The sequence below is a fragment of the Artibeus jamaicensis genome, unplaced genomic scaffold (genome assembly GCF_021234435.1).
Source record: "Artibeus jamaicensis isolate MK-2021 breed Jamaican fruit bat unplaced genomic scaffold, CSHL_Jam_final contig_1132, whole genome shotgun sequence".
Lineage (NCBI taxonomy): Eukaryota > Metazoa > Chordata > Mammalia > Chiroptera > Phyllostomidae > Artibeus > Artibeus jamaicensis.
Genome location: NW_026521221.1, coordinates 5180979 through 5207444, shown reverse-complemented (window position 1 = coordinate 5207444; position 26466 = coordinate 5180979). Strand labels below are relative to the sequence as shown.

Sequence of the window (26466 nt, the reverse complement as noted above, 5' to 3'; positions counted from 1 at the left end):
CAAATCTGCAATGCATCTCAGACTCTGTAATTTGCTCATTGGCCCAGGGGGCTCAAGAATTTGTAGCATTTCCCAAACTCACTTGACCACAGAGCCTTTCTGTCGTTCTGTCGAGAGACAAGGTTCTCGCCAACCTTGTTTGGGAAACAGATTTACAACCTGCTCCCTCTCAAAACGGCTGCTTCTCTGCTGCTTTAGTGTAGGAAACTGAAACTACATCAAATGCATGGGCCGGTTATAAGAAAATGGTGGTTGGGGGGCACCCAAGGGCAGCTAGGCTTCCTTGGGGACACCAGCAGCACCAGCTGCAGACATGAAGGCAGTGCCCCAAGTCTGCCCGGAGTACCCATGTGCTCCTACACAATTCCCTGCGGCATGACTTCTCCAGTGGTTCTCTGTGCTCTTTTGGCATGAAAACACCCTCCTACCTTGACACTTCCAAACAGTTGGAGAGCCTCTGTCACCCTGCTGAGAGCGGAGGGACACACAGTAGGTACAGAGAGAGCACACATGCCAGGGGCTCCAGGAAGGAGCAGGACCAAACTTGGGAAACTGTGGCCACGGCCTGAGACTCTGTGCTTCCCTTGTCCTTCAAGTAAACACCCTTCACCCAGTTCCCATGGTGCGTTCGAGAAGTTCATAGGAAACCAGCTAGGAATCCTTGCTGCCGCCATAGGAAAAAAATGATTTGGGAAACTGGTAATGCATTGTCTTGGCCGAGGAAAGTTAGCTAATGGTTCTCTGTATGTCCTCGTGGGAAACGCCAATGGATTTCCTTGCACTCCAAAGCAATTCTGATTTATTCTTTCTCCCCATCTTCTTTCTTTCATGTTTAACCACAAAAGCAATGCCCGTGACTGGTCCAGGAAACTTACGCAAAGGATCAAATCAAACACCAGCAAGAAACGGAAAGTCTCCCTGCTCTTTGACCACCTGGAACCGGAAGAGCTGTCGGAGCACCTCACCTACCTTGAGTTCAAGTCCTTCCGGAGGATATCCGTATGTACCCGAGGGGCAGGGGGAACTTCCCTGGGTGCTTCTGAACACAAGCAGAGAAATTCAACAGCCTGTTCGCCTCCGAGGCCCCCTCTGTGCCGGTGGGCCTTGCCGACACCGTGCAGCCCAGGGAATCAGTACGCTCTGAATTCCGGTGTGGCTGCCCTTCCCCTCCATCTTCCATACCACCCCCCACACACAGCCCTGACTCAAGTGACAATACAGTGGGCACACGTGCAGACGTGAGTGTACATACACTCACACACATACATACCCCTGATCATTCGGCTGTAAGAGATTTTGTCTTTTTAAAAATTTTTCTCCAATAAAATGGAGATAGGTCCTCTAAGAGTTTGAGTTCATTCTAGGATGGGTTTTGGATGGACCTGGGACATCACCAAATAAAGTAGATGTTGCCAGTCCAGCCAGAATACCCTCAGACTTGAAGCGTTGCTGACAGGGGCCAGCAGTTGCCGATGATCTAGAGATAAACAATACCGACCCAAGCTTGCTCTTTAGAACTCCATACTTGTACCAAAGGGCACCGGCTCCATACAAGTGAACCTGTCAGCGTATCAGATGCCAACAGACCCCCCACTGGCCACTATGCTTTCCTGAGCAGTGACACCTGTCCTCGGCCCCTGTCTACCCTGAAAAATAGTCTTCAGCATTACTCTAAAAGGAGACTAAGTTGCTGGAGGCATGCTGACCTGTTTCGCCCCGTGAGGGAATAGAGGCCCAGAGGGTAGCCCGGCAAGGTCACATGGCTTGTTGGGTTAGAGCTGAGGCCAGGAGCACGTGCCTGTTGTGACTGCTCAGCACCGGCTTACAGGAGCCCGGCTCTGTTTGAAGGGAGTCCTGCAAACCAGGTTCCAGAGGTCATTCCATCTTTCCTCCCATAATGCCGATGCCTTTTTTTACATAGCTGTTTGCCCAGCCAACCAGCCAGGAAGCCCCCAACTCCCATGTGGAAATAAGTCTCCCAGCATCAGTCTGCATTGGCCCCTCACTGGCACCCCTCAGGCCAGGGCCACGGGACCCTGATGGGAGGCATTGCCTGGGGAGTTTCCACTTGGCAATGCCTTCCCTTGTCACAGGGAGGGACGCAGGCAGGAGCCATTTATCACACTGACAATCTGAGCTGTGCTGGGGCCTGGCTGGCAGGGCTGCTGGGTCAGGCCCGCAGGGCGTCTGCTGATGCCAGCGCTCACTCAGAGCACAGCAGAGACGGGCGTGCAGCCGGGACTCTGCCCGCGCTGCCCCGCTGGTGAGCAAGTGTTCTGTTTGCAAGAGAGAACGCCAGTTGGAGCTTTCTTCTCTTTTGAACAGCAGGCATAGTCCCCTCACAGAAAAATATTTGGGGGAAACTTTTTGTTCTTCCTACACAGTTCTTAACAGTTTTCCCAAACAATGATTTTCCCTCCAACATGGGATTGGAGGGACATTTCTCCCTGCTGAGTGGCATTTGATATTTTCTGTTTATTATAATATTTTGGGGGGTGAGATTATGGGGATAATTCTTTTAAAAAGAATTCGATATGTTGTGCTTATAGTGGGAGGGATATATAAATGAGTTCACTGGAATGAGTCATGGGAATTTTCTCTAGAACCAATAAGATTTTTGCTTTGTGTGTGTCTCCTAAGAAGTAGTTTTGGTCCTACTCAGTTTTCTACTCATGAGTAATCACAGTGCAGTACTTCATTTGCATTTACACTATTTAGGTTGTGAGATTTTCTCATCGGCGTTTTACTGGTCGGGCAGGATAAAGTATGTAGACTGAAGTAATGCCCCCCGCCACAATCTCAGCGGCCTAACAAAGCCAACGTTTACCTCTCACTCACACCACCTCGGCAGCAGGGGCCTCTGCCCATCAGTGGCTCAGGGACCAGATGTGGGAAGTTTCAACTTCACACCGATTTCCACACTCTCTGCAGCTGTGGAAGGGCAACGGGGCACACCATTCAGTGGCTCTTGTAGCTCCCCCTCAAAACTCTCCTCACTTCCACTTATGTGCTGCTAGCTAAACTACGCTACACTGTCACACCTGACTTCCAAAGGGCGTATTCAGAAGCAAAGAGCTGGAAATACGTGCACCAAAACTCCCACAGGAGCACGGGACCGGGTAGACTGCTCCTCCCTCCTGGGTGTCTTAGTTGAGCAGAAGAGCTGTGTGGACGGGACACAATAGCTGCAGTCATCACTTACACAGTGACCTTCTGGGACATTTCCAGTTTCACATATGCTGCTTAATTGTCAACCAGAGTCGGTGCTATTGTCCAGCTGGGAAATACGGTCACAGAACTAGCTAACCAGGCTTCGTGTGCCCGACTCACTGGGCCTCTGTTCAAGTTCAAAGTAAATTCAAACAAATTTGTTGTAGCACAAAGGTAATAATTATCCTATTAGCATCACCCCACATTTATTTAGCACTTTGAAAAGTTAAAGTGGTTTCACACCTTATGTGTGATCTTCGTAATGATTCTGTGTGCTAGATAGATTTTATTATCCCATTCTTAAGGTAAGGAAACAGCTGGGGGTGACGAGGGAGGGAAGAGGGAGGGGGATGGGTATGGAGAGTATATAATGGGGCAGAGAGAGTGGTAGTCTTGCGTGAATTCCGTTTTTTCCCTCCAACATCAGTAGAGGTGGAATTAGTACTGAGGTGTTTCTTCTATTCTGTATTCTTTAGAATTTAGAAGTGCCAGCATCTACCCAAACACATTTGAATTAACTAGTGTGTTGGATTAACTCGTGCACATCCACGTACGCCTAATGAGTTCTGGTGTAGCGCCCCCGCCGCCGGTAGCGTCAGGAAGACCTCCTGCGACACACAGGAGGGGAGGGCCGAGGGCGCCTCTTCCCATGGCAGTTCCAGGCCGTCCACTGAGCAGCACACTCTGCCCTCGGATGTCCCAGAACACCAGAGCCGCCGTCCTGACGGGTCTCTTTCCCCCCAGTTCTCGGACTACCAGAATTACCTGGTGAACAGCTGCGTGAAGGAGAACCCCACCATGGAGCGGTCCATCGCCCTGTGCAACGGCATCTCGCAGTGGGTGCAGCTGATGGTGCTCAGCCGCCCCACCCCGCAGCTGCGAGCTGAGGTCTTCATCAAGTTCATCCAGGTGGCTCAGGTGAGTGATGGGACAAGAGTATGGCCTGGGCTATGAGGTAAATTATCCCCTCTTCCCGCAGCCAAGTCTTTCCCTCCTGAGCCACAGTGGGTTAGTTGCCTTGAACTGTCCTGGCATCTCGTCTACGTTATAATGAAATGACGTTGACAGAAACGATGTTATTTGAGGACCCACAGTACTGTGAACACATACCGAAATTTTCCAGAGATTCTAGCTTCTCTCTCCCAATTACTGACCTATATGGGCACTGACACTGAACGGAATAAGACAGTCCTAGCCCTCAAAAATGAAAGTCTGCTTATTCAGTGTAAAAGATATATAAGATTATGCTTAATCTTACATTTTTCCAGTTCTAGATGGTCTAGACCAATGTTTCTCAAAGTTGGTGTGCAGACTACCTGCTCTGATATTAACTAAAGGTGTATTAAAAGCACAGATCCCGAAATTCAGCCCCAGAGCCAAGCAATCAGACTACCTGGGCTTGGGTGTGGAAATCTTACTTATTTTTAGAGAGAGAGGAAGGGAGGGAGAGAAACATCCATTGATTGCCTCTCGAATACTCCCTGACTAGGGACTGAACTCCCAACCCAGGCATGTGCAGGACAATGCCCAACTACCTGAGCCACACTGGTCAGGGTGGGTCCAGAAATCTTTGTGTTAAACAAGTATTTTTGGGTGATTCTTAGAAACCACTGACCTGGATGGTGGTCCAAAGACCATCAACACAAAGGGAAGGAGATGTGATGCCTTGCTAGACTTGGGGTCTAGTGGTCTGGGATTAAGCCTAAGGCAAGAATTGAACAGGAAATTGTAACACTGGACAGCTACCATTTGACCAATATAAGGAAGATGGCACAGAGACCAGGGACAGCCTCTGAGCTCGCATGTAGCTAACACGTTCAGTGACTGTCCTCATCTGCTTTGTGTATTGTAGAAGCTCCACCAACTACAGAATTTCAACACTTTGATGGCTGTGATAGGAGGCCTATGTCACAGCTCAATCTCCAGACTCAAGGATACAAGTTCACACGTCCCACATGAAATCAATAAGGTCAGTACTACTGTCTCTTCTGAAGCTTTTGCAAACCACACCACCCCCGTCAACCAGGAAAAATACCAAGGAGGCAAACCCCTGCAGGATGGGGACATCACAGATTTGAAAGTGACTGTGACTCAGTCTTGCCTCAGTGTCACTGCACGTGTCCCTGCTGGTCAGCTGGAAGAATGTGTGCCTCTCCCCCAGGCTTACACACCGCGGATGACTCAGGCACCGTCTTTGACACTGACTCCCTTGCTTCAAAATGTCTTCCCGAAAGGAACAGTGGCTCAGTTTGCAAGTCAGGTGTACGTATACGGTGACACATTAAAACCTTGGCTCTCCAGATCCCTTGGAGAATGACATCCTGGGTAGCTGGATTTCCCCAGGTAATTAGAAATGAGCTTTTCACATGCCATTCTGTACGTGTTTCACTGAGGAACATTTTTCTTAAACATCCTAAGTATTTTCCTACATTATTAGTTAGATTTTACAGAATTGATTTTAATCCTTTGTAACACAGGGCTGTTAAAAATGTAAGATAAGACGCTATGATATACTGAAGATACTAGTGCAGCTAGGGATGGTATAATGACTGCTCTTTCAGCATTTTTATCTCGTTTAAGACGACCAGCCCTCCCTTCCCAAACTCAAGCCCCGGTCCTCCGTGGCCGGCACAAGACTCCTCTTAGGGAGAGACGTCGGTGCCTCGTTCTCCCACGGTTTCCCAGGTGTTCTGCCTCCTCTCGGGTCGCTATTAGCCGTCCTGCTCTCACTCGTAGCTCTGAGGATGCTGACCCACCCCCACCCAGTGGTCTGGCCCCCTGACGACTCACTAATAGTTCTGCTGGGACCAAGTGGAACAACTGAAAAGACTGCCCATGTCTCAGAGGTGACAGAAGGAAATCGTCACAGAGATTAACGTGCCTTCCTGTCGCTTCACTGATAAGACACAGCCTGCTCCTCTCAAGCTTGGGGTCCCCCACGCTAGTGCTTCCTTGTCTGTAGCTGCTTGCCCCTCAGGGGGTTCTGCACAGTCAATCAGTTAAGTCTACTTGAAAGCAAGCATCACCCCAGTAGTTTATTCCACCTTCAAAAGAGGCCTAAATGTATTATTTTTTGCTGTTCATCTCTCATCCGTGAGCACCTTCCATACTTCCGCCGCCTGCACTGTCTGCATGAGGAGGAGGCTCTCTTGCCAGGTCAGAGTGACTGAGGGAGGCCAACTCCAGAACAAGATCTTCCCAGGGTGGGGAGGGGGGAGGGCAGGGGGAAATGGTACATCAGTTTTACTAAATGAATTTCCGGCAGTGTTTAAAATGGCAATTTTGTGTCGGAGCACGACCGGCAGTCTTTACTTCCCGTCTTTGCTTCTGAGGAAGCTGGTCATCACACGTGGGGAACGAGGTTGTGTGAACTGCTTGCTGACCGGAGCCAGGCACGTTTGGAGAGAACGTCCGATCCAGCTGCTCCCTCTCGGTGCCGGCGAGCAGCCACGCGTCCTCCAGGGCCAGGGCAGGGGCTGAGCTCTGATGAAGAGCTCCGTGCGGCCTATGCCCCATCCTCCACGTGTCCTTGGCTGGGAATTGGTCCAGTCTATTGTCTCTGCAGTTCAGGGTTTCATTCAGTCAATGAATGGAATGTCACCTGCTCCCTAGACATGGGCCCATTTTGAGAATCATTAAGGTAGTGAGGCCCACAGAGCGTGGCACGAAGGCTGAAACACGCCAGTGACTACGGAAGCTCTCCGCGCCTTCCCCCACGCCAGCACCACAGTCAGCACCGCCAGCACTGCAGTCCAGAGGTTACGTAATGTGGTGTGTCTAGAAGGGCTCAGAAGACACCAGGGAAGGGAGCTGCGTGGCTTGGGGCAGAGATCGGAGGCCGGCAATAGTCACTGTATACTCGTGTGCCTTTATGATTCTTATATCAGGTGCTTACTTTTTAAAAGAAAAATTTTAGCATAAAAATGACAAGACCTCATTTAAAATTTTCCAGTTACATAGTAGAATCATGGAAGGAACACCGATGTTTGTAAATACACCCTGTGACATTTGATAAAAGCTGGAGTTGCCATTTGGGGATGGGGTGTGATCATGGCAGAGGCGGAAAGTAAACAAGGCGGCCATTGCAGATAGCGCAACCCGCCTGGCAGGTTAACAGCGACTGGGTCTCGTCTTCTCTTCGTAGGTCCTGGGTGAGATGACCGAGCTGCTGTCCTCCTGCAGAAACTACGACAACTACCGGCGCGCCTACGGGGAGTGCACCCACTTCAAGATCCCCATCCTGGGGGTGCACCTCAAGGACCTCATCTCCCTGTATGAAGCCATGCCTAACTACCTGGAGGACGGGAAGGTGAACGTCCACAAGCTGCTGGCTCTTTACAATCATATCAACGAACTGGTCCAGCTGCAGGAGGTGGCCCCACCCTTGGAGGCCAACAAGGACCTGGTGCACCTGCTGACGGTGAGGCTCACCCGGGAGACGATGACGAAGCACTTTCTGTGTGCCAGGCACCACTCTCTGCGCCTTACCAAATATTAGCTCAGTTAATCCTCATAAAAACTATGAAGTAACTACTGCTTTTATTTCCATTTTATGGATGGGAATAGAGAGGCACAGAGACATCATTTTCTAGAAGACGAGACATTATTTAGCAGCAGAGCTTGGGCTCACACCCAGAAGGCAGGACCCAGCAGCTGTGCTCTTAGGCAGTGCGCCCTTCCGACTCCTAGGAGTGTTTCCCTCTCCCTGCAAGAGCAGTCCTGCTCTCCAGGAGGGGCCGAGGGCAAATCAGGATACGGGCTTGTAAGAGATGGAGACAGTGTGTTCTCATAAAAAAGGACAAGGCAATGAGTTAAAAAGAAAAAGAAAACAGGTTCACTGTTTGGACTCCTATTCTGGAAGCGTGTGAGCCAAGGAAAGGCGAGCACCTGCAGTGGTGCAGGAGACCAGGATGTGCACCTGGGGTGCAGAAGGGGTCAGATGAACTCCCTTCAGGACTTGCGGTTCTGTAGGGTCGCCAGCTGTGTCACTGTGGTCATGGAACTCTGAGTCCAGCCGGTATCTAATCCTAGCCCTTGCTCTAATGGCAAGGTGACCTTGGTCTTGGCCTTAGACATCATCTGTAGAGACATGTACAGAATCTTAACTTTTGGGGGTCACAAATCCTGTGGTGAAAGCTGTGAACATTCTTCCCAGAAAAATACACATAAGCCATATGCACAATCCTTTTGAGTTCTGGACTCCCTGAAGCCCATCCAGGGACCACAGGTTCAAAACGAGGTTTGTAAGACCTCTCTCCTCTAAAACTTTATGGCTCTAATACATGTGGAATTTATTACTCTTGCTGTTGTTTAATAGTGCCTGTTACTTAAACTGGGTTCTGGTCCAAGAATCAGATTTTACTAGGATCGAGCCATGCGGACTGCCCTTCCGGCCCATCTGTCTGCTCTGGGGAGAACGAGTGCAGTGTGGGCACTCAGACCACCCAGCACCTAAACTACATAGAGGCTTGCAGAGTAAACTGTAGTTTAATGAGGCATCTTGAGATTTCTCCAAAATCTGAAAACATTTTAACCAAAAAAAAGAACTAATGCCTGCCCTATTACAGTAGTAGTTGCTTCACCCTCCAAACCGTGAATTACAAAAACTTCTAAGAACCTGGGTGAGTAAACCACCAGAGACAAAGAACAAGAAAGAAACACAGCCCCCTAGCAATTAACGCTGTTGTTGTGACCCACAGTTGTCCCTCGATCTCTACTACACCGAGGATGAAATCTACGAGCTTTCCTACGCCCGGGAGCCGCGGAACCACAAAGCCCCAGTGAGTTTCCATATTGAGACTCTCAGGTAACAGGTGCACTCATCTGAAGGGATGGACTTTCCTTTAGTTTCCTAAGAGTACTGTGTTCCTACTGTGTGCCCAGCCTTGTGCTAGGAACAGCTCCTGACCATAAAGAGCCTACGGTCTTGAAGGGCTAAGACTGATGTGTGAACAGTAAATAACTAAACGCCATCAGAGCATCAGAGTGACTGGTGGAATCAGTCGGTAAAGTAGAGAAGGTAGATAGTGTTGTGGGCCAGTGACCTCTCCCTGTTATAAAGTGGCCCCACATCAGTTTCCCTTGTGATTCACTGCTGGTAATGCAAGCAATAAGCACACTATCAGAAGCTAACTTCAGAAGATTTCCAGCTTGATAGACAGAAAAGCCCCATCACAGGCTACTAAGTCCTGTGACCTCCTGTGCAGAGCCCTCAAACAGCCCAGTCCTTGCACTACATGGTCCGAACATCCCAGGTCATATGGACCTGCCTCTCCTACAGGCAGGTTTAATAATTACAGTATTCCTTCTGAATGACCAGTAATTCCCCACAGTGTCCTGGGAATCTTCCCAGCCCCCTAACAAGTGGTACTCAAGGGGAGAGTTGCCCCACGTAAGAAATTCAGCTTACCTGTTCAGGTGGCTAAATTTCATTGTTTCTCTAGAAAAGATCAAGTTCTAGCTTCCTATTGCAGTGAAAGATGTTCACTAAAAATGTCTGATAGATTCCATTTTCAGAATGTTAGAAGGCATTTCAATGGAAAGGTACCTTCTATTTTCAGAAAAAAATTTAATTTAGACCAAGTCTTAAATACTTAGGAGTGGACTCTCACCTCAGTTTGTCTGGGCCTCATTGTTTTCCTTGCGTCTTCCTGCCTTTGAGCTATTTCTGTCCTCACCTATACCTCTACTTATTAATAAGTAGAGAACGGAGGAAACTCAAGTGATCCACTTTACTCTTGGTTGATAGCTTTGGCAAAAGGCTTCATGGAGAAGGAATTGAAATGCAGGCTGAGAATTTTAAATTCTCTGCAGATGGAGATAACGTATGTGAGCAGCATTTCACAAACAGCAGAACACAGCACTAGTGCTAGTCGAGATGACTGTTTTAAATCTGTTATGTGGGCTCTCTGCTTCTTGCCACAGCAGAGTTGTGTCTGCAGCAGTCCAGCAGCGGCAGCCATTGGGTACTGGGAAAGGGAGAAGCTGTAGTTTATATTGCATTATAATCACAGGGGTTTCTCTATTTCATTTTAGCCACTCACACCTTCAAAGCCACCAGTAGTAGTGGACTGGGCCTCTGGAGTATCTCCCAAACCTGACCCAAAAACTATAAGCAAACATGTCCAGAGGATGGTGGATGTAAGTACAGCTGTGTTTCAGAGACAAAAGCAAGGGGAGAGATGGAAGGGCACAGGGGAGACCCAGAGACCACTTCTCGTATTGTGCCTGCACAAGAGTTCTAAAGATACTCGGTTTACCGTGCCATATATGCTGAGGGGGTGGTCCACACATCCATATTTCTACATTTATCCTGGTTTGCTCCAGAGTAACAATAGAAAAGTAAGAGCCAGAAAGTGGACAGGACAAGTAGTTGAGGATTAAGTGAGGGAAGGGAGCTCTTCAGCTGAGCTTCAGCTTCACAGAAGATGCAGTCTGAGCTGAGCAATGAAAGGGCCGAGCAGAGGGAGACCGCCCCTCTGTGCAGGGAGCAAGGACACCAGCGGAGAACACTAGCCGGGATGACGGCATAACTGATAAGCAAATGGATCGAAGCACCTGGCCACCCTCCACACACCTTTGCAGCAGCCTAACGGGCACGTTTCCTTGTTCCTTCAATTCAGGCTGAGGAGAGGCTTTTACTGGCCGCTCCAGCCCCTTTGTCATTTGGGTAAAGGGGGAAATGACTGGTTTCTCTTCGGTATTCACCAAAGAAACTCCTTTTTTCACAGTCTGTCTTCAAGAACTATGATCATGACCAAGACGGATACATTTCTCAGGAAGAATTTGAGAAAATCGCTGCAAGTTTTCCATTTTCCTTCTGTGTAATGGACAAAGACAGGTGAGGACCACAGGGTCATGAGCCCTCTGGTAAAAACAATTTATGGGTGTGTGACTAGAATAGAAAAGAACTCATAAACTCGGATGTGTTGCTGCTGTGCCCACTTACTGAGGAGTCGGCTGAGATGCCGCTGCCGAGAGAGCAGTCACCAAATGAATGCCTGTCTGGCTTTGGTGGGGACCACGAGACCATGAAGCCAGTTTAGGAACCGTCAGCTATAAACTTTGGAAAGTTTGGTCTTCCTTCTTGTTTTCTCCTTACACATTATGAAAAAGTAGTATTTATTAATACTGTGCATATTTACTTTTTGCAAGGTTACATTAAGTTCTACTTTGGTTTCCTATGTAAAACCAAACGCGTAGTTGGTGGGTTCATTACGTATTATGTACTGTCTGAAGTCAGAAACTGCAGCATGAAGGATTTCTCTCCCCCCCAACACACACAATTTTCATCATTTCTATTTCAAGTCCTGTAGTTATTAGTTGGGAAAACCTAGTTTAGCCAAAGAACAACCCTATAAAAATGAGTTAAGAGGGCGGCTCATGAAGGGAACACATACTGCACCACCAGCCAAGGGTGAAGAGAAAGGTGAGTTTCTAAGGCGAGAAGCCACCCTTGCCCCCCTGCTCATGTCTTTGTCATTGGCCGGCAGGGAAGGCCTCATCAGCAGGGACGAGATCACGGCCTACTTCATGAGGGCCAGCTCAATCTACTCCAAGCTGGGCCTGGGCTTTCCCCACAACTTCCAGGAGACAACCTACCTGAAGCCTACTTTCTGTGACAACTGTGCTGGATTTGTAAGTTGTTCTTAAGAGTGCTTCGGGGTTAACTCGGGGAGGAGTAAAAGGCCCGTTACAGTGACTAAGCCAGACACACACCTCTCAACCTTGACCAACACATCCTAGCTGAAGCCTAGCAAACCCTGGAATAACCTAGTCTACAGACGCATGTTTTCCACTTGCACTCACCTTGTCCTGTTCCTTCCTGATGTACTTTCCCGCTGGTACACGAGGCCTTGGATAAATGTTAAATTTGGGATATGTTTCTTAAGTGTTATATACTCGTATGCTATTCCAAGTGTTAGGAAAAAGAAGTGTGAGAGATCCTCACCCCTGCCCACTTGAAAAGGAACTACCTGGAATAAGTCATCTGGGCTTGGTGCCCAACCCCAGTCAGCAGTTCCCTCCCAAACCCAGTCCCCAACCCCAGGATTCCTGAGATCTGTTCTTTAGTTTGGGTCCTGAGAAGCCTCTTGGTCCTATGATTCAGCTGGCTCACATCCCGAGTTTCTTGAGAACATTTGACTCTGAGCGGCACAAACTTCCCATTTTCAATTTAAGGTCAGGAGATAATGCACATGAGAGACAAATGAGGGTTCCCTCCCACCTGAGGCGGAAAGTAGAATGAGGGAAACTCAGGAGTGGACGCCAAGGCCTAGCCTGCTACAGACAGAGGAATGATCTGTGCTGCCTTCTGTCTCTCGTCCCACAGCTCTGGGGAGTGATCAAACAAGGACACCGATGCAAAGGTAAGGCTCAGCTTCGTCGAGAGCACCGCTCCCCTGGGTCTCAGGTGTGCTCCTATAAAGCACCCTTTCCTCCTGGTAGTTGTCCGTTCAGTCCACAACTTCTCAGCCCAGCCACATCCTCACACTGGCTTCCCTAGAGGCCCCCCTGAGTGACTGCCACCACACAGATGACAGGAGCACCTGGGTGAGCAGTTAGGCGGGTCCCTTTATGAGACCCTCTCTCTGCCCTGGAAATGGGGATGGCTGCTAGGAGACTATGCTCTCATTCAGTCAGGGAGAGGTGGATCCCTCAGGAGAGGTATCGAATCACATTTGGAACAGAAGTGATTACCAAAGGCCCTTGCCAACTTTCCTTTTATCTGCACATACCTGCCTTGGGACTGAAGGAAAACAGACCTTTTATCACAAGAAAGAATCAGGTCTAAGAGCTGGGCGCCCAGAGGGCCCCCTCAGAGTAGGCAGCATGTGTGGGGTAACGAAGACACCACCTCTTCCCTCCATGGCCACAGGGTGCTGCTCCTGCCTGAGTCTCCCAGTGAGGGCTACAACAAGACCCTGAGCTCCAGGACTGACCAACCAAGCGAGAATGCTGGGTTCATTACGAATGTTAGATGTCCTAGGTCCAGAAGATAGGACAGGCATGTGTGACCACAGGGCCCTGTATGAATGTGGTTTTGAGACCCTGGAGAAGTGAAAGACTTTCTGACCAGGGTGTCTTGTCTACAGACTGTGGGATGAACTGCCACAAACAGTGCAAAGATCTGGTTGTGTTCGAGTGCAAGAAGCGTGCCAAGAACTCAGTAGTTTCCACAGAGAACAGCACCCCTGTGGGGCCCACGTTCAACCTTTGCTCACTGGGAGCCAAAGATCTGCTCCATGGTAAGTAGGCACTGGGAACATTCATGTTGGAGTGAAACGGGAAGGATGAGGTTTTTGGGGAGGAAAGATTACCTCTATCCTACTCTTTCTTAATAGAAAGCACACACATACCACTATGCAAGGCAGGCCTGTGTGTTATGCAACCTGTATTTTAAGATTTACACGTCATCACTGGGTACCACAGTTGTCACACAAAATCCAAATTTCCATGGAAGAAAAATGGCACAGAACAGCGTCAAGGACTGGGCCTCAGTCTGGAAAGGGGGCTATGTGTTTGTATACACTCACCTACTTTGTATAAATTTCCACTCTTCTGACTTTTAGAACCCTGTGATGTCACAGAACTTGTCCTGCCATTTTAAGGACTCCTTTACTGTTGGTTTTTTATTTGCTTTCTTCTTTTTGCTCCTAAAAAGAAAGAGAGTTCCTAAGACTCTGTCCCAAGCTTTTAGTATGTCTAGGAATTTGACCTGAATAATAGCAGAGTTTACAATCTGGGCTGGTAAAAAAAAGTCTGTGTTACAGAAAAGTGGGAAAATGGAAATACAAAAAAATCATTACCCATAATACAGATCCAAAAGAGACAGTGTAATTATTTTAGAGTGAATATAACAATTTATTCTGGTACTTAAATAACAGCACACCATATTTTGCTGTGTATAATGCATATCCATGTTTTTGGCCCAAACTTTCAGGAAAAAAATCTTTTAATTCAATTTATTTAAATGTAAAACCTATTATCATATTCTGGGGTGTTATTTTGCATATAGACATTGTTATTGCTTTCTAGGGTTACTTTTAATACATAAAAGAATTAAAACCATTTACGTAGATACAGAATTAGTACTAGCATGTATAATGCACAGTCTTATTTTTTTTCCTGAAATATTTGGGTCAAAAAAGTGTGCATTATACATGGAAAAATATAGTAATTATAATTTTAAGCTTTATTTGGATAAATATTTAATGTTAATTTAAATTATGTTCCCTTAGGGAAAAATTAAACTAGGATCCTTAGAAGGTTTCTAGTATTACAGCTGTTGATTCGGGTTACAAATGCTAAGTACAGAACTTCCGTTGTTGTCCAGAAGCCATTTGATTATCAATCCAATGTCTTGGCTGGAAAGTTTGGTAGTAGAAATATATATATATGCACGCAACATTTTAATAGAAAAGAATACTTTAAAATTACAGCCGAGTCTTTGCAAATCAGTAAACATAGATGATCTGCTATCTTAAAGGCTTACCACCCACCTCGTATGCATCTGCCCCTACTCTAGTTTTCCAAGAACTTACTTCTTTTGGTTGGTATCTAGGCTGGGTCCTGGGTCAGGGTGCTGTTCAAAGAAGAAAACCAGAACAACTCCACTCCCCTTTTCTGATCAATATCAAGTGAGGGCTTTCCCCTCAGAGTTAAGCTGTGCCTGTTGCACAAATGGGCTAATCGGCACCAGAGACAATTCCTACCAGCTGATCAACACTGCCTGTCTCAGGACCAAATCCCAGGGCCTACTGAAGTATTTATGAAATGTTTCAGCCTATATTATCAGCCCCACCCTCTTTAATTTATGAACCATTACAGCATCAAGGCAGCAGGGGGTCAATTTTTCTGGAGAAACAGAGACTCTCTAGGTAACCTTTGTGCAAACAAACAAACAAAATGCCCTTTCCTCAGGGTGGATGCAGCCTGATACCGGCAATCAGGGCATAGCCAGCAAGACCCCTGAAGTTCAGTCCCCCTCACGCCTACACTGGGTGCCTGTCACAGTAAGATCTCATTTGAAATGAATGCACCCAGCTTGAGTCTGCTTTTCTGAGCTAGAGTACTAACATGTCTCGCATCTCCCTACAGCGCCAGAGGAAGGACCTTTCGCGTTCCCTAATGGGGAGGCTGCGGAACACGGTGAAGAAAGTAAGGATCGGACCATCATGCTCATGGGGGTGTCCTCACAGAAGATTTCTGTTCGGCTGAAGAGGACTGTGGCCCACAAGGCCACGCAGACGGATTTGCTGGCCTGGATTGGCAGCGAGAGCCCCTCTGGTCCTTTCGCACTGTCTTCCCCACGGAAGACAGCCCAGGACACTCTGTATGTGCTTCCCAGTCCGACGTCTCCCTGTCCCAGCCCAGTCCTGGTCAGAAAGCGGGCTTTTGTCAAGTGGGAGAATAAAGACTCCCTCATAAAATCAAAGGAGGAGCTCCGTCACCTCAGACTCCCAACCTACCAAGAGCTGGAACAGGTACCTTTCCCTTTTTTTTTTTTTCAGACTCTCTGAGAAGCTGGCCTCAAGTAAGGAAGAGCATATAAACAAGATTCAGGTTGGTTGCTAGGAGAATAGAGGGATCCTGGCTTTCTCCTAAGGAAACCAGTATAGGCCCCGATTTACTTACAGGAGTGAACAGGGCTCCCTGTCACCATAAAGGCACCACTTCAAAGTGCCAGTGCCCACCGCTCTTCACAGTAGGCTCCTTGAGGGGGAAAAGTTTCTACTGGTCAGTGTTACTGTGCTGACACCACACCCCTTCCCTTTTCTAGCTGGAACTTAAAATGAACTTACCTAAGTCCTCCTTCCTTGTAATTTTTACTCTGTTCATCAGGGTTATGTTTTGGGACTTTCGTGGTTGCCTAGGCATCTTCCTAAAAGAAGGCAGGTGACCTTTGTGCTACCAAAAAAAAAAGTGTATTATGGCTCACCAAAGAAAATATATAGCTCACTATTAATATAAACGAGGAAGTCATTTCCAACACATCAGGTAATGTGCTGATCTGCTCTATATATGTAGAGCTGAATCAGTAGTAGTTGACAAACGCACAGCTGAATATAACACAGCAGTATGCTCTGTAAAGTGCTAAAAAGCTTTTTTCTGTCAGGCTACGATGTCTAATAAGGTACCTAATGGAGACAAAATGAGGTTTACCAGGAAAAGGAGACCAGGACTTTGGGAATAGGATGCCAAGGATTTGAGGTTTAAAGAAAAAGAAGGAAGGAAAGCTGGGAAAGTAAGATGGAACAACAGGCAGTTTCCAAATACTCTGCAGTTCTTTTTATTTAGAGTGCAAAGCTTACGGTGAGCTGGCTTAGACAGACTTCTTGGCATGGAGTCAGTAGTTTGGGGTGTTTTTTTAACTGATGGCAGGTAAGTTACTGTATTTTGCCATGTATAATACATACTTTTTTTGCCCAAATTTTTGAAGGAAAAATAAGGATAAGCATTATTACATAGGTGTAACGATTACACGCCATGGGTATAACAGCCATAATAATCCTGTGTATAATATGCACAAAACTGTGGGTGTGTATTCTATACAGCAAAACACGGTAAGTCATTTTAGAGACAGGCTACCTTAGATCCAACATGATCATTCACTTCATTCAAGGGGAAGCGTGCCTCTCTGCCCTCCCCTCACCCCCAAAGCATCGAGGCCGGCAATGTGGTTCTGGAGGCCTATCGTTACGACGATAAAGCCGACACCCACCTAGGCAGAGTTCCTTAAATAGTTCTGCACAGCACACAGTGAGACTGCAAGGCAGCCTCAGGATTCCCTCCCTGTTCTCAGTGTTGGACCTTCCCCGACAGACTCCCAGGAACTCACTCGGAGGCACATTTGAAGAAACAAGTTACGTGCATAACGCAGTAAGAAACTCTTGGTTTGGTGCCTGGAACATGAAAAAAGAACAGGTTTTCTGGACAAAAGATACTCTCTTGCTCAGAATATTTTTAAGATGTGCTTTAAGTCAGAAAGAAGGTGGCAAAATGCGGGCTCTACAAAGCCCTCTTTCTTTAGAAGTAGAAACTAGCACAAGTAACTTCTAAGAAAAAATGAAAGACATCTTGAAAAGTTAACTCAACAGAGTAGAACTTCACAAAGATCTGTATTTCTAGTCCCAGACGTTTCCTGTAAACTCTGTCACCTGTCCGGTCCTCTGTAAAACACAGGGCCGGGATTCTGCATGTCTCTTTACAGTCTGCTTCCGATCTTGACACATTACATGCCTAGGAAAAGGACCGATGTAGTTGGCAATAATGACTGCTTGATGTAAGAAGTGGGTGGCAGAAACATTTCCGAAGAGGCAAGTCCAGAATAATTCCTACCCACCAATACCAGAATCCGTAGGCCCTGTCGTCACCTTCCAAGTTCCCTTTCTTTCCTTTCATCCTTGTCATAGGGACCTAGGGACAAGAACTCACAATTGTGTCTTTGAAAAACAATGAGCTCCGCCCTGGCTGGTGTAGCTCAGTGGATTGAGCGCGGGCCTGGGAACCAAGAACCACGGTTCAATTCCCAGTCAGGGCACATGCCTGGGTTGCAGGCCAGTTCCCAGCAGGCAACCATACATTGATATTTTTCTCCCTCTCTCCTTCCCTTCCCCTCAAAAGATGAATAAATTAAATCTAAAAAAAAAAGAAAAACAATGAGCTCCACTTTCCCATTAAGTAAAACCCTTACCGTGACTCGTCTGTATGTAATGCAATATCACACATTACACTCATCTACAGCCCTGCGCACAGCTCACTGTGAGCCTTGAACTCTAAACAACAGGAGCACACTGGCCCTACGGAGCAGAGCACTGGGACAACTGCCTGCTGGCCCCAGGTGTCCCACCGTCTACTCTCCTGCACTACCCTAACAGAGGTGAAAGATAAACAATTAGAAAACTAACTGTGTATTCAAAACTTGTGTTAACCATTTGGTTATAGTATAAAGACTTAAGGAGTATTATCTAATTTCTCGGTAAGTTCACAGCATAAAGGTAAACTGTGACATCAAAAACATAAAAGGGGAAGAGTAAAAGGGTGGAAACTTACAGGCAAACAAAGGTGCTACCAGCATGAAAAGGGCTATTGTATTGATGATACATTTTCTACAGGCCACAAGGTAACCACAAAGCAAAAATCTAGAGTTATGAAAAGGGAAGAATGAGCTAATTACCACAGAAAACTACCACTTGACAAAGGGAAACAGAGGGAAGGAGAAACGACCTGAAGGCAAACAGTAAGACGGCTGTAGTAAGTCCTGTATGTATCAGCAGTCACTCCAAAGAGATTGAATTCACCAATCAAAAGGCACAGAGTGGCCATATGGATTTCAAAAAAAGGACCCAACTCTAAGCTTGCTACCTATTGGAAACTTGTTTTAGCTCTACAGACACACAGGCTCAAGGTGAAAAGATGGAAGAGGATATTCCAGAAACAAAAACAAAGTAGCCACAGCCGTTCTCCTATCAGACAAAACAGACTTCAAGCCAAAAACAATGATGAGACAAAGAAGGTACAACTCTGAACAAATATATACACAGCCATCACTGCAGCACTAAAGTGTATCCAGCAAATCTTACAGATCCTACTTACAGATCTAAAGGGAGAAAAAGACCATACAATAATAGTAAGGGATTTCAATGCCCCACTGTCAACAATGGATAGATCAACCAGCCAAAGTTAACAAGGAAATGTTAAACTGAACCACACTCTACAAACCAATTTGTCTATCCAAGAGCAGCAGAATATCTTCAGTGTACAGGGAACATTTCCCAGGATAAACCAAATGATAGGGCACAAAACAAATCTCAGCAAATTTAAAGACTGAAATCATACCAACTATAATTTCAGACCACAATGGTATGAAACTAGAACTCAACAAGAGGAAAAATGAAAATTTATAAATATATGGAAATGGAATAATCAATGAGTCGAAGAAATCCAATGGGAAATAAAAAATTATCTCAAAACAAATGGAATATAGCAAAAGCAGTTAAGAGAGGAAAGTTTTAGCAATAAATGCATATCTTTAAGAAGTTAGATCTCAAACAACCTAACTTTACATGTTTGGGGGAAAAAAAAGGTAAGCCCAAAGTCAGCAGAAAGGAGAAAAATAACAGTGGAAATAAGTGAAACAGAGACAAGAAAAATAGTAGAAAGGCTCAACAAAAATAAAAGCTGGTTCTTAAGCCTTTAGTCAGACTAAGAAAAAAAGACTCAGATAAAATTAGAAATGCAAAAGGAGCCATTACAACTGTTACTACACAAATACATAAGACCATAAGAGATTATTATGAACAATTATATGCCAACAAATTAGATAACTGCAAAGAAGTGGATAAATTTCTAGAAATACACAATCTATACCCAGACGGAATCAGAGAGAAACAGAAATGTGAACAGATCAATAATGAGCAGAGAGACTGAATAGTAAAATACACAATCTTTACCCAGACGGAATCAGAGAGAAACAGAAATGTGAACAGATCAATAATGAGCAGAGACTGAATAGTAATGAAACACCTCCCAACACAGAAACCCCAGGATCAAATCGCTTCACTAGCAAGTTCGACCAAACATTCAAAGAAGAATTAACACAAATTCTTCTCAAACTCAAAAAACTGAAGAAGGCGTACTTCCAAACTCATTCCATGTGGGAAGCATTACCTTGATACCGAAGACAGATAAGGACACCACAAGAGTCCTGGCTGGTGCTGCTCAGTGGATTGAGCACCAGCCTCTGAACCAAAGGGTCACCAGTCCGATTCCCAGTCAGAATGTGTGAGAGGCAACCACACACTGAAATTTCTGTCTCTCTCTCTCCTTCCCTCTAAAAACAAATAAATAAAATCTTTAAAAGAAAACTATAGCCCATATCACTGATAAAGATACATAAATTCTCAACAAAATATTAGCAAACCAAATTCAAGAACATGTTAAAAAGATTATACACCATAACCAAGTGGGATTTATCCCTGGGATACAAGGATGGCTCAACATATGCAAATCAATAAATGTAATATATATTAATAAAATAAAACATAAGAATCACATGATCATCTCAGTGCAGAAATGCATTTGACAAAACCAGCAGATTGGGTACAGAAGGAACAGAACATGATAAGGGCCACATACAACAAACCCACAGCTAATGAACTTTATACTCAACAGAGGAAAATCTGAAGCTTTTCCTATAAGACCCTAAAGAGACAAGGAAGCTCTATCTCACCACTCTTATTCAGTATAGTGCTAGAAGTCTTAGAGTGATTAGGCAAATAAAAGTCATCCAAAATAGGAAGAAGTAAAACTGTCATTATCTGCAGATAATATGATCTGTATATAAAACTTCAAAGATGCAACCAAAAACCATTGGAACTAATCAATAATTCCTGGGAAACTGCAGGATACAAAAATCAGCATACAGAAACTGGTTCCATTTTTATACATTTAAAAAAGAAAAACTATCCCCATTGACAGTACCATCAAAACCAGTAAAATACTTGGAATAATACACTTAACTAAAGGAAGTGAAAGATCTGTACAATGAAAACTACCAGACTTTGCTGAAAGAAACTGACAAGGACACAAACAAATGGAAAGACACTTGTGTTCATGCATTAGAGAATTAATATTGTTACACCCACGCTGCCCAAAGCGATCTATAGATTCGATGCAATCCCCATCAAAACACCAATGGCATTCTTCAAAAAATGTAAAACAATCCTAAAAAACTGTGTGGAACCACAAAAGACCCCAAATAGTCAAAGCGATCCTGATAAAAAAGAAACTCGGAAATATCACACTTCCTGATTTCAAACTACTACAAAGCTACAGTAACAAAACAGTATGGTATCAGTACAAAAGTACACACGCACACCAGTGGAACAGCAAAGGGAGCCCAGAATTAAGTCCCTGTTTATGCAGTCAGCTCCTATTTGACAAGGGAGCCTAGATCACCCAATGAGGAAAATATAGTATCTTCTACAAGTAGTTTTGGGAAAACTGGAAAAATACATGCAGAGTACTGAAACCAGACCTCTATCTTACATGACTCACAAAAATTAACTCAAAATGGATCAAAAAATTAAACATAAGACCTGATATTATAAAACTCCTCAGAAAAAATAGGGACGAAGTTCCTCGATACTGGTCTTAACAATTATCTTTTTGAATATGACAGCAAAAGCAGAAACGGTAGTAAAAATCAACAAATGATCCCACATCAAACTTAAAAGCTTTTGCAAAGCAAAAGAAACAACAAAATGATAAAGGCAAACTATATATCATATAAGGGGTTAAACTACCAAAATAATGACATATGAAACTCATAAATCTCAGAAAGAAAACATTTCAATTAACAAATGGACAGAAGAACAGACATTTTTCCTAAGAAGATATACATACAGGTGCTCATCAGCACTAATCATCAGGGAAGTAGAAATCAAAACCACGAGGAAGTATCACCGCACACCTGTCAGCGTGGCTGTCAGGAAGATGACAAGCGGGAAGTGCTGGCGAGGACGTGGAGAAAAGGGAGCCCTGGGGCACTGCTGGTGCGCATGTAAACTGACACATCCACAGTGGAAGCAATACAGAGGTTCCTCCAAAACTTAAAAATAGGTCTATCGTATGATCCAGCATTTCCACTTCTGGGTATTTATCTGAAGAAAACAGAAACACTAACTCGAAACTATAAAGGCACCACCATGTTCCCTGCAGCATGATTTACAATAGCCAAGATACTCAACAGCCTAAGAGTCTGCTGACAGATGGATGGATGAAGAAAATGTAGTACACATATACAATGGAATATTATTCATCCATAAAAAGGAATAAAATCTTCCCATCCATAACAACATGGATGGACGTTGAGCACATTATGCTGAGATAAGTCAGAGAGAAACAAGTACTTACTATATCACTTATATACAGAATTTTAAAAAGCCAAACTTGTAAAATCAGAGCATGGAATGGTGGTGACCAGGCGAGGTGCACGGAGGGGAGCACAAAACAGGTGTTGTTTACCGGCACAAACTCACAGGCTGTAAATGAGCTCTAGAGATATACTGCACAGTTCAGAGGGCATGGACAACAATGTTGCATTCCAATCCTGGCGGCTGCTAGAGACAAGAATTATGCCAACTACTAAAAAGGAAGGGTAATTATGTAACATAATAGAGGTATTAATTATAGCTACAGTGGCAATCATATTGTAATATATAACTACTGAATTAACATGTACATCTTAAATTTACATGTTACATGTCAAATATTTCAGTTTTTTAAAAAAAGTCAAAACTGGAAACCACCTGCTGTCCATATAATTAAAATCACTGAAAATTAGTTAACTAGATCTCAGTTTAGAAGATGGGATAAAATTCCTATCTTTACCAAAAGAGTCGATTAGTTTTCAATGGTTTCAGGTAAGAACACTTAAGAGTAAATGAACTATGCTTTCTCACATTACAGTATTCCAAGTCATTGCTTTCACACCTCAAATCTGACCAGAGTTTAGGTCTGCCAAGTTTAGGTCCTGCTACACAACCTCCAAAGTTTTGTTATTATCCACCTATTGCCCAGAATGGTTTATTCTGCCTGTTAGCCACTCACTTATTTGACATGATTAACAAAAACTAATTGTTTTTGGCACACGCTCATTTGATATTTAACTTGTTCTTTTCTATTCAGGGTAAAATAACTGTCTTGAAAATAGTCTTTCATGCTCAGCCACAATGAATGGGGTATACCAATCAAGTGTGATACTCCTGATACTGTATTTGCTATTCATTGCTGCTTCATTAACATACCTCATTTTCCTTTCACTTAAGGAAATAAATGCACTGAAAGCAGATAATGATGCTCTAAAGATCCAACTAAAATATGCACAGAAGAAAATAGAAAGCCTCCAACTTGCAAAAAGCAACCATGTCTTAGCTCGAATGGAACAAGGTGACTGTTCTTAGCCAAGAAACTCAAGCAGCACATTGTATGGATGGGTGTATCACAGATCTCACTCCACAAGCCAATCACCAGAGACACCAGGGAGCCTTGGAGTGACCGGCTTTAAAAGGGGTACTTTAAAAAGGAAAAGCTACTCTTTTCTTCCCAGTGTGTGGTATTGTTTTCTCTTCCACTCAGTTAAATCAAAGGGAAGGAAAACTGAAGAATGCGATATTGTTGCCATTCATACCGAAAACTGTTTTCCCTGAAACTAATAGCAAAAATGTGACAAAAACACATCTATAGTTTTTTTTATAAGGTAGCTTCTAAGTAGCCTGCCCAGCTGCTTCTTCCTTAGAACTAAATTCCCTGGAAAATGAATCTGCCTGGAGTTTTCTGTGAACTGAGGAATTTACTTTGTTCCATCCAAAGCTTGCTTACATTAGACTCGCTTCTTCTACATGCCAGCGTTCTTCACGAATCTGGTTCCCAATTCACTACCTCGAATCCAGTCAGCCTTTCCCACCCTCCTCACCACACTCGCACACCTGAGGACACCCACTGGGACTGAACTGCTGGAGATGCAGGCACAAAGAGGGGGGGGCCTGTTAAACTCACAGTTTTAGTCTCACAGGCATAATAAAGTAAGTAACCAAATCAAATACCCCAAGACACGGCCAATACCTTCTCACAGACCACTGGCTAATTAGCTGAACAGAATGCAAACATGTGTGTCCTCATGCAATCTACAGTGAGCAGAATCAGGACTCTGTGGCTGTTGTTTCTGAACAGAGTCTGTTTAGGTCTTTATGTGCCATCTTTACCTGTTTTTAAGTATTGTAACTATTTTTGAGCTGAATTTGTGCTTATACTGCCTTCACTGTTAATATTATTTGGAAATAAGCTAACTGGATCAGACCCTTCAGTAACAGCTGACAGAGTGTACATATGTATATTTATTATGTATATATAATATCAGGCATGCATGTGACTTGGAATTTTTTTCCTCCATAAAATGTGGAAGTGAATTAAACAACTTTTAGTCATTTACAGAAATTCACAAGTATAAAGTTCAGTTTGTTGTAAGGTGAAGAATCTGCTCACAATGTAAATTATATTGTTTGGCAAAATCACAAGTAAGAGACCTACAAGTTATCCATTAATGAAGGTTAATGATAGAGGAAGGAGCTCATTTAATCGTCCAGGCAACTGTTCATAAACTCCTTTGTCAGACTCTCTAGTTCTCTAAAAAATTCATACGATCACTTTCTTTTTCTTTTTCTGTGAGGGGGGCAGGGGAGGGGACTTACCATCCACGCTTAGAAAACCTGGTACCAAACTGACTTGAAATTCATAAACAAGCTGACCAACACCCCAAGAATATCGTATCAACAATGAGAAGTTCCAAACCTAAAGCCAACAACACCAAGTCTTAATCAGAATACGAAGCACATACATACAGTGTAGTTTCCTTGGAGAATTCGGATCGTTTAAGAAGTTTGATGAAAGCCTGGTTCCAATCTGCATACCTCCTTGTATTGAGCTTTAGTGACAAAGTTAGTGATGAGCTTTCAGTGTTTTAAAGAATCGCTTTACACACACACTTACCCTTTTCCTAAATCCAAACTGGAAAATCCCACCACCTGGTATGTACATTTATAGAAGCACTTGGCTACTTACCTTATATGGGACAACATGAGTTTATGATCATCTTCAAAATTCATATTCTTCACTATTATTCCTCTGATAAAGACCAAAAACAGTACTGCTCTATTTCCTTTAAACACGGTCATGAAACACATTTTTTCATTCTTCCCTCTACCCCAAATGCAGACTCCAGGTTAGTTTCTATGTAAATACTCTGTAGTTTATAGGAACTCAAAGGTCCCAGTCTCCTTAGTCACATCAACAAGGCTAGAAGATCTCAGGCATTCCAGAACTTTTCACTAAAATGGATAGGAAGCAGTATTTCATCACAGGTTTTTATATCCTACAGGGCCAAGAAGTACAATGTGTAAGTAAATATTATTGGTGTGAAGCTACAGAAATAATAGGTTTGTTAAGCCTAGGATACAAAATTTTGTGTCTTGTACTGACTTGAAATAAGTTTGGGCATATGTTTATCTGCCAAAACAATGACAAAGTTTGTTTTGTTATCAGTAATGTCACTTATCATTTGCTTTGGTAATTGACTTGCATTTTTACTATTTGTGAATTTCTGTCTAAAGATGTATTATGTAAAAGAACTGCAAGGAAAAAACATGTACAGATTGTAAAGCTTTTTTATACCTAATGTAAGTTTTCTTTGTGTAATATTTATATGATAAAATACATTAGAATCCCCACAACATAGATGTTTTGTATTTCTTCTACTTCATGAATATGTATGAAGCTTCACCTGAATTTTTACTATACTCCACAGCTGAGACCATTTCCATATTGTGTTAACCAAACAGTTCTCCTGGAAGGAAAAGCAGAGCCAAGTAATTAATTACTCAGTATTATTTCTTCTAAATCTCTTTATAACACAAAGTAAGAGTATAGAAATATTCAACGTTTTCCATCTTATTGCACAATGACTTAACACTGTTCCCCAAATATTAAGTCTATAAATACTTAACACTAAAGGAGACATATGTGAAATGGTCATTTCTCTGTGGCTTGGTCTTTAATTTCACAATTCTATCTAAGAAAACTAGCAAGTACAGGAACTTCGAAGCTGTGGGTGAAACTGGTAGAGGATGGTTCAGTCTAGTGGACAGAGCACCCAGAGCAATTCGTTTGTGCTCACGATTCCTTAGTGATTAGATATAGCCCTGGCGCCCCTTAATCCCCAGCCAACTTCTGTTTAACCAGACCAGTGAGGAAGGGAGAAAACCTCCAATCACAAATTCCAGTATGGAACACCTTCTGATACAGTTGGATGTGAGTGTATTTATCATTCTGCCCATTCGTACTTCATACAAAATAATGAAGTCACTCTAATAACCTGAACTTAAGAGATTAAAAACTTCCTCTCCTCCAGCCACAATTCCCATCCCAAATATCCATACCCTATGCTCCTTACAAAACAATAATGCCGTGGCTCAGAACATTCTCTGGTCAAAAATCTTTTCTGGATTTTCAAACCTTTTTTTTGACACAAATATAGGTAATTAAATGTTTTTGTTTTAAAAGGGTTTTTTAAATGTTTTTTTTTCTATTTAGTGAGTCACAATTTCCCTGATCTGCAAAACACAAGGAAATAGGTTCAAAGAAAACACTGACACCTTCTTTTGCTGAGCTGACGTGCAATGGTGTGGTAGGCTATAC

At 44.1% G+C, this 26466-nt stretch overlaps 1 protein-coding gene across 3 annotated transcripts in view; it reads left to right on the top strand.

The window, feature by feature from the left end:
• Positions 1–25540, top strand: part of RASGRP1 (RAS guanyl releasing protein 1) — an 82560-nt gene extending 57020 nt beyond the window's left edge. For all 3 annotated transcript variants that reach the window (XM_053665534.1, XM_053665539.1, XM_053665524.1), the window contains 12 exons: positions 846–999; positions 3955–4128; positions 5063–5179; positions 7355–7630; positions 8910–8990; positions 10246–10350; positions 10941–11050; positions 11703–11847; positions 12542–12578; positions 13305–13457; positions 15310–15695; positions 23043–25540. In XM_053665534.1, the coding sequence (XP_053521509.1) occupies positions 846–999; positions 3955–4128; positions 5063–5179; positions 7355–7630; positions 8910–8990; positions 10246–10350; positions 10941–11050; positions 11703–11847; positions 12542–12578; positions 13305–13457; positions 15310–15695; positions 23043–23177 (1873 nt within the window). In that variant the 3' untranslated portion in view covers positions 23178–25540. The remainder of the gene's footprint in view (positions 1–845; positions 1000–3954; positions 4129–5062; positions 5180–7354; positions 7631–8909; positions 8991–10245; positions 10351–10940; positions 11051–11702; positions 11848–12541; positions 12579–13304; positions 13458–15309; positions 15696–23042) is intronic.
• Positions 25541–26466: the final 926 nt, after the last annotated feature.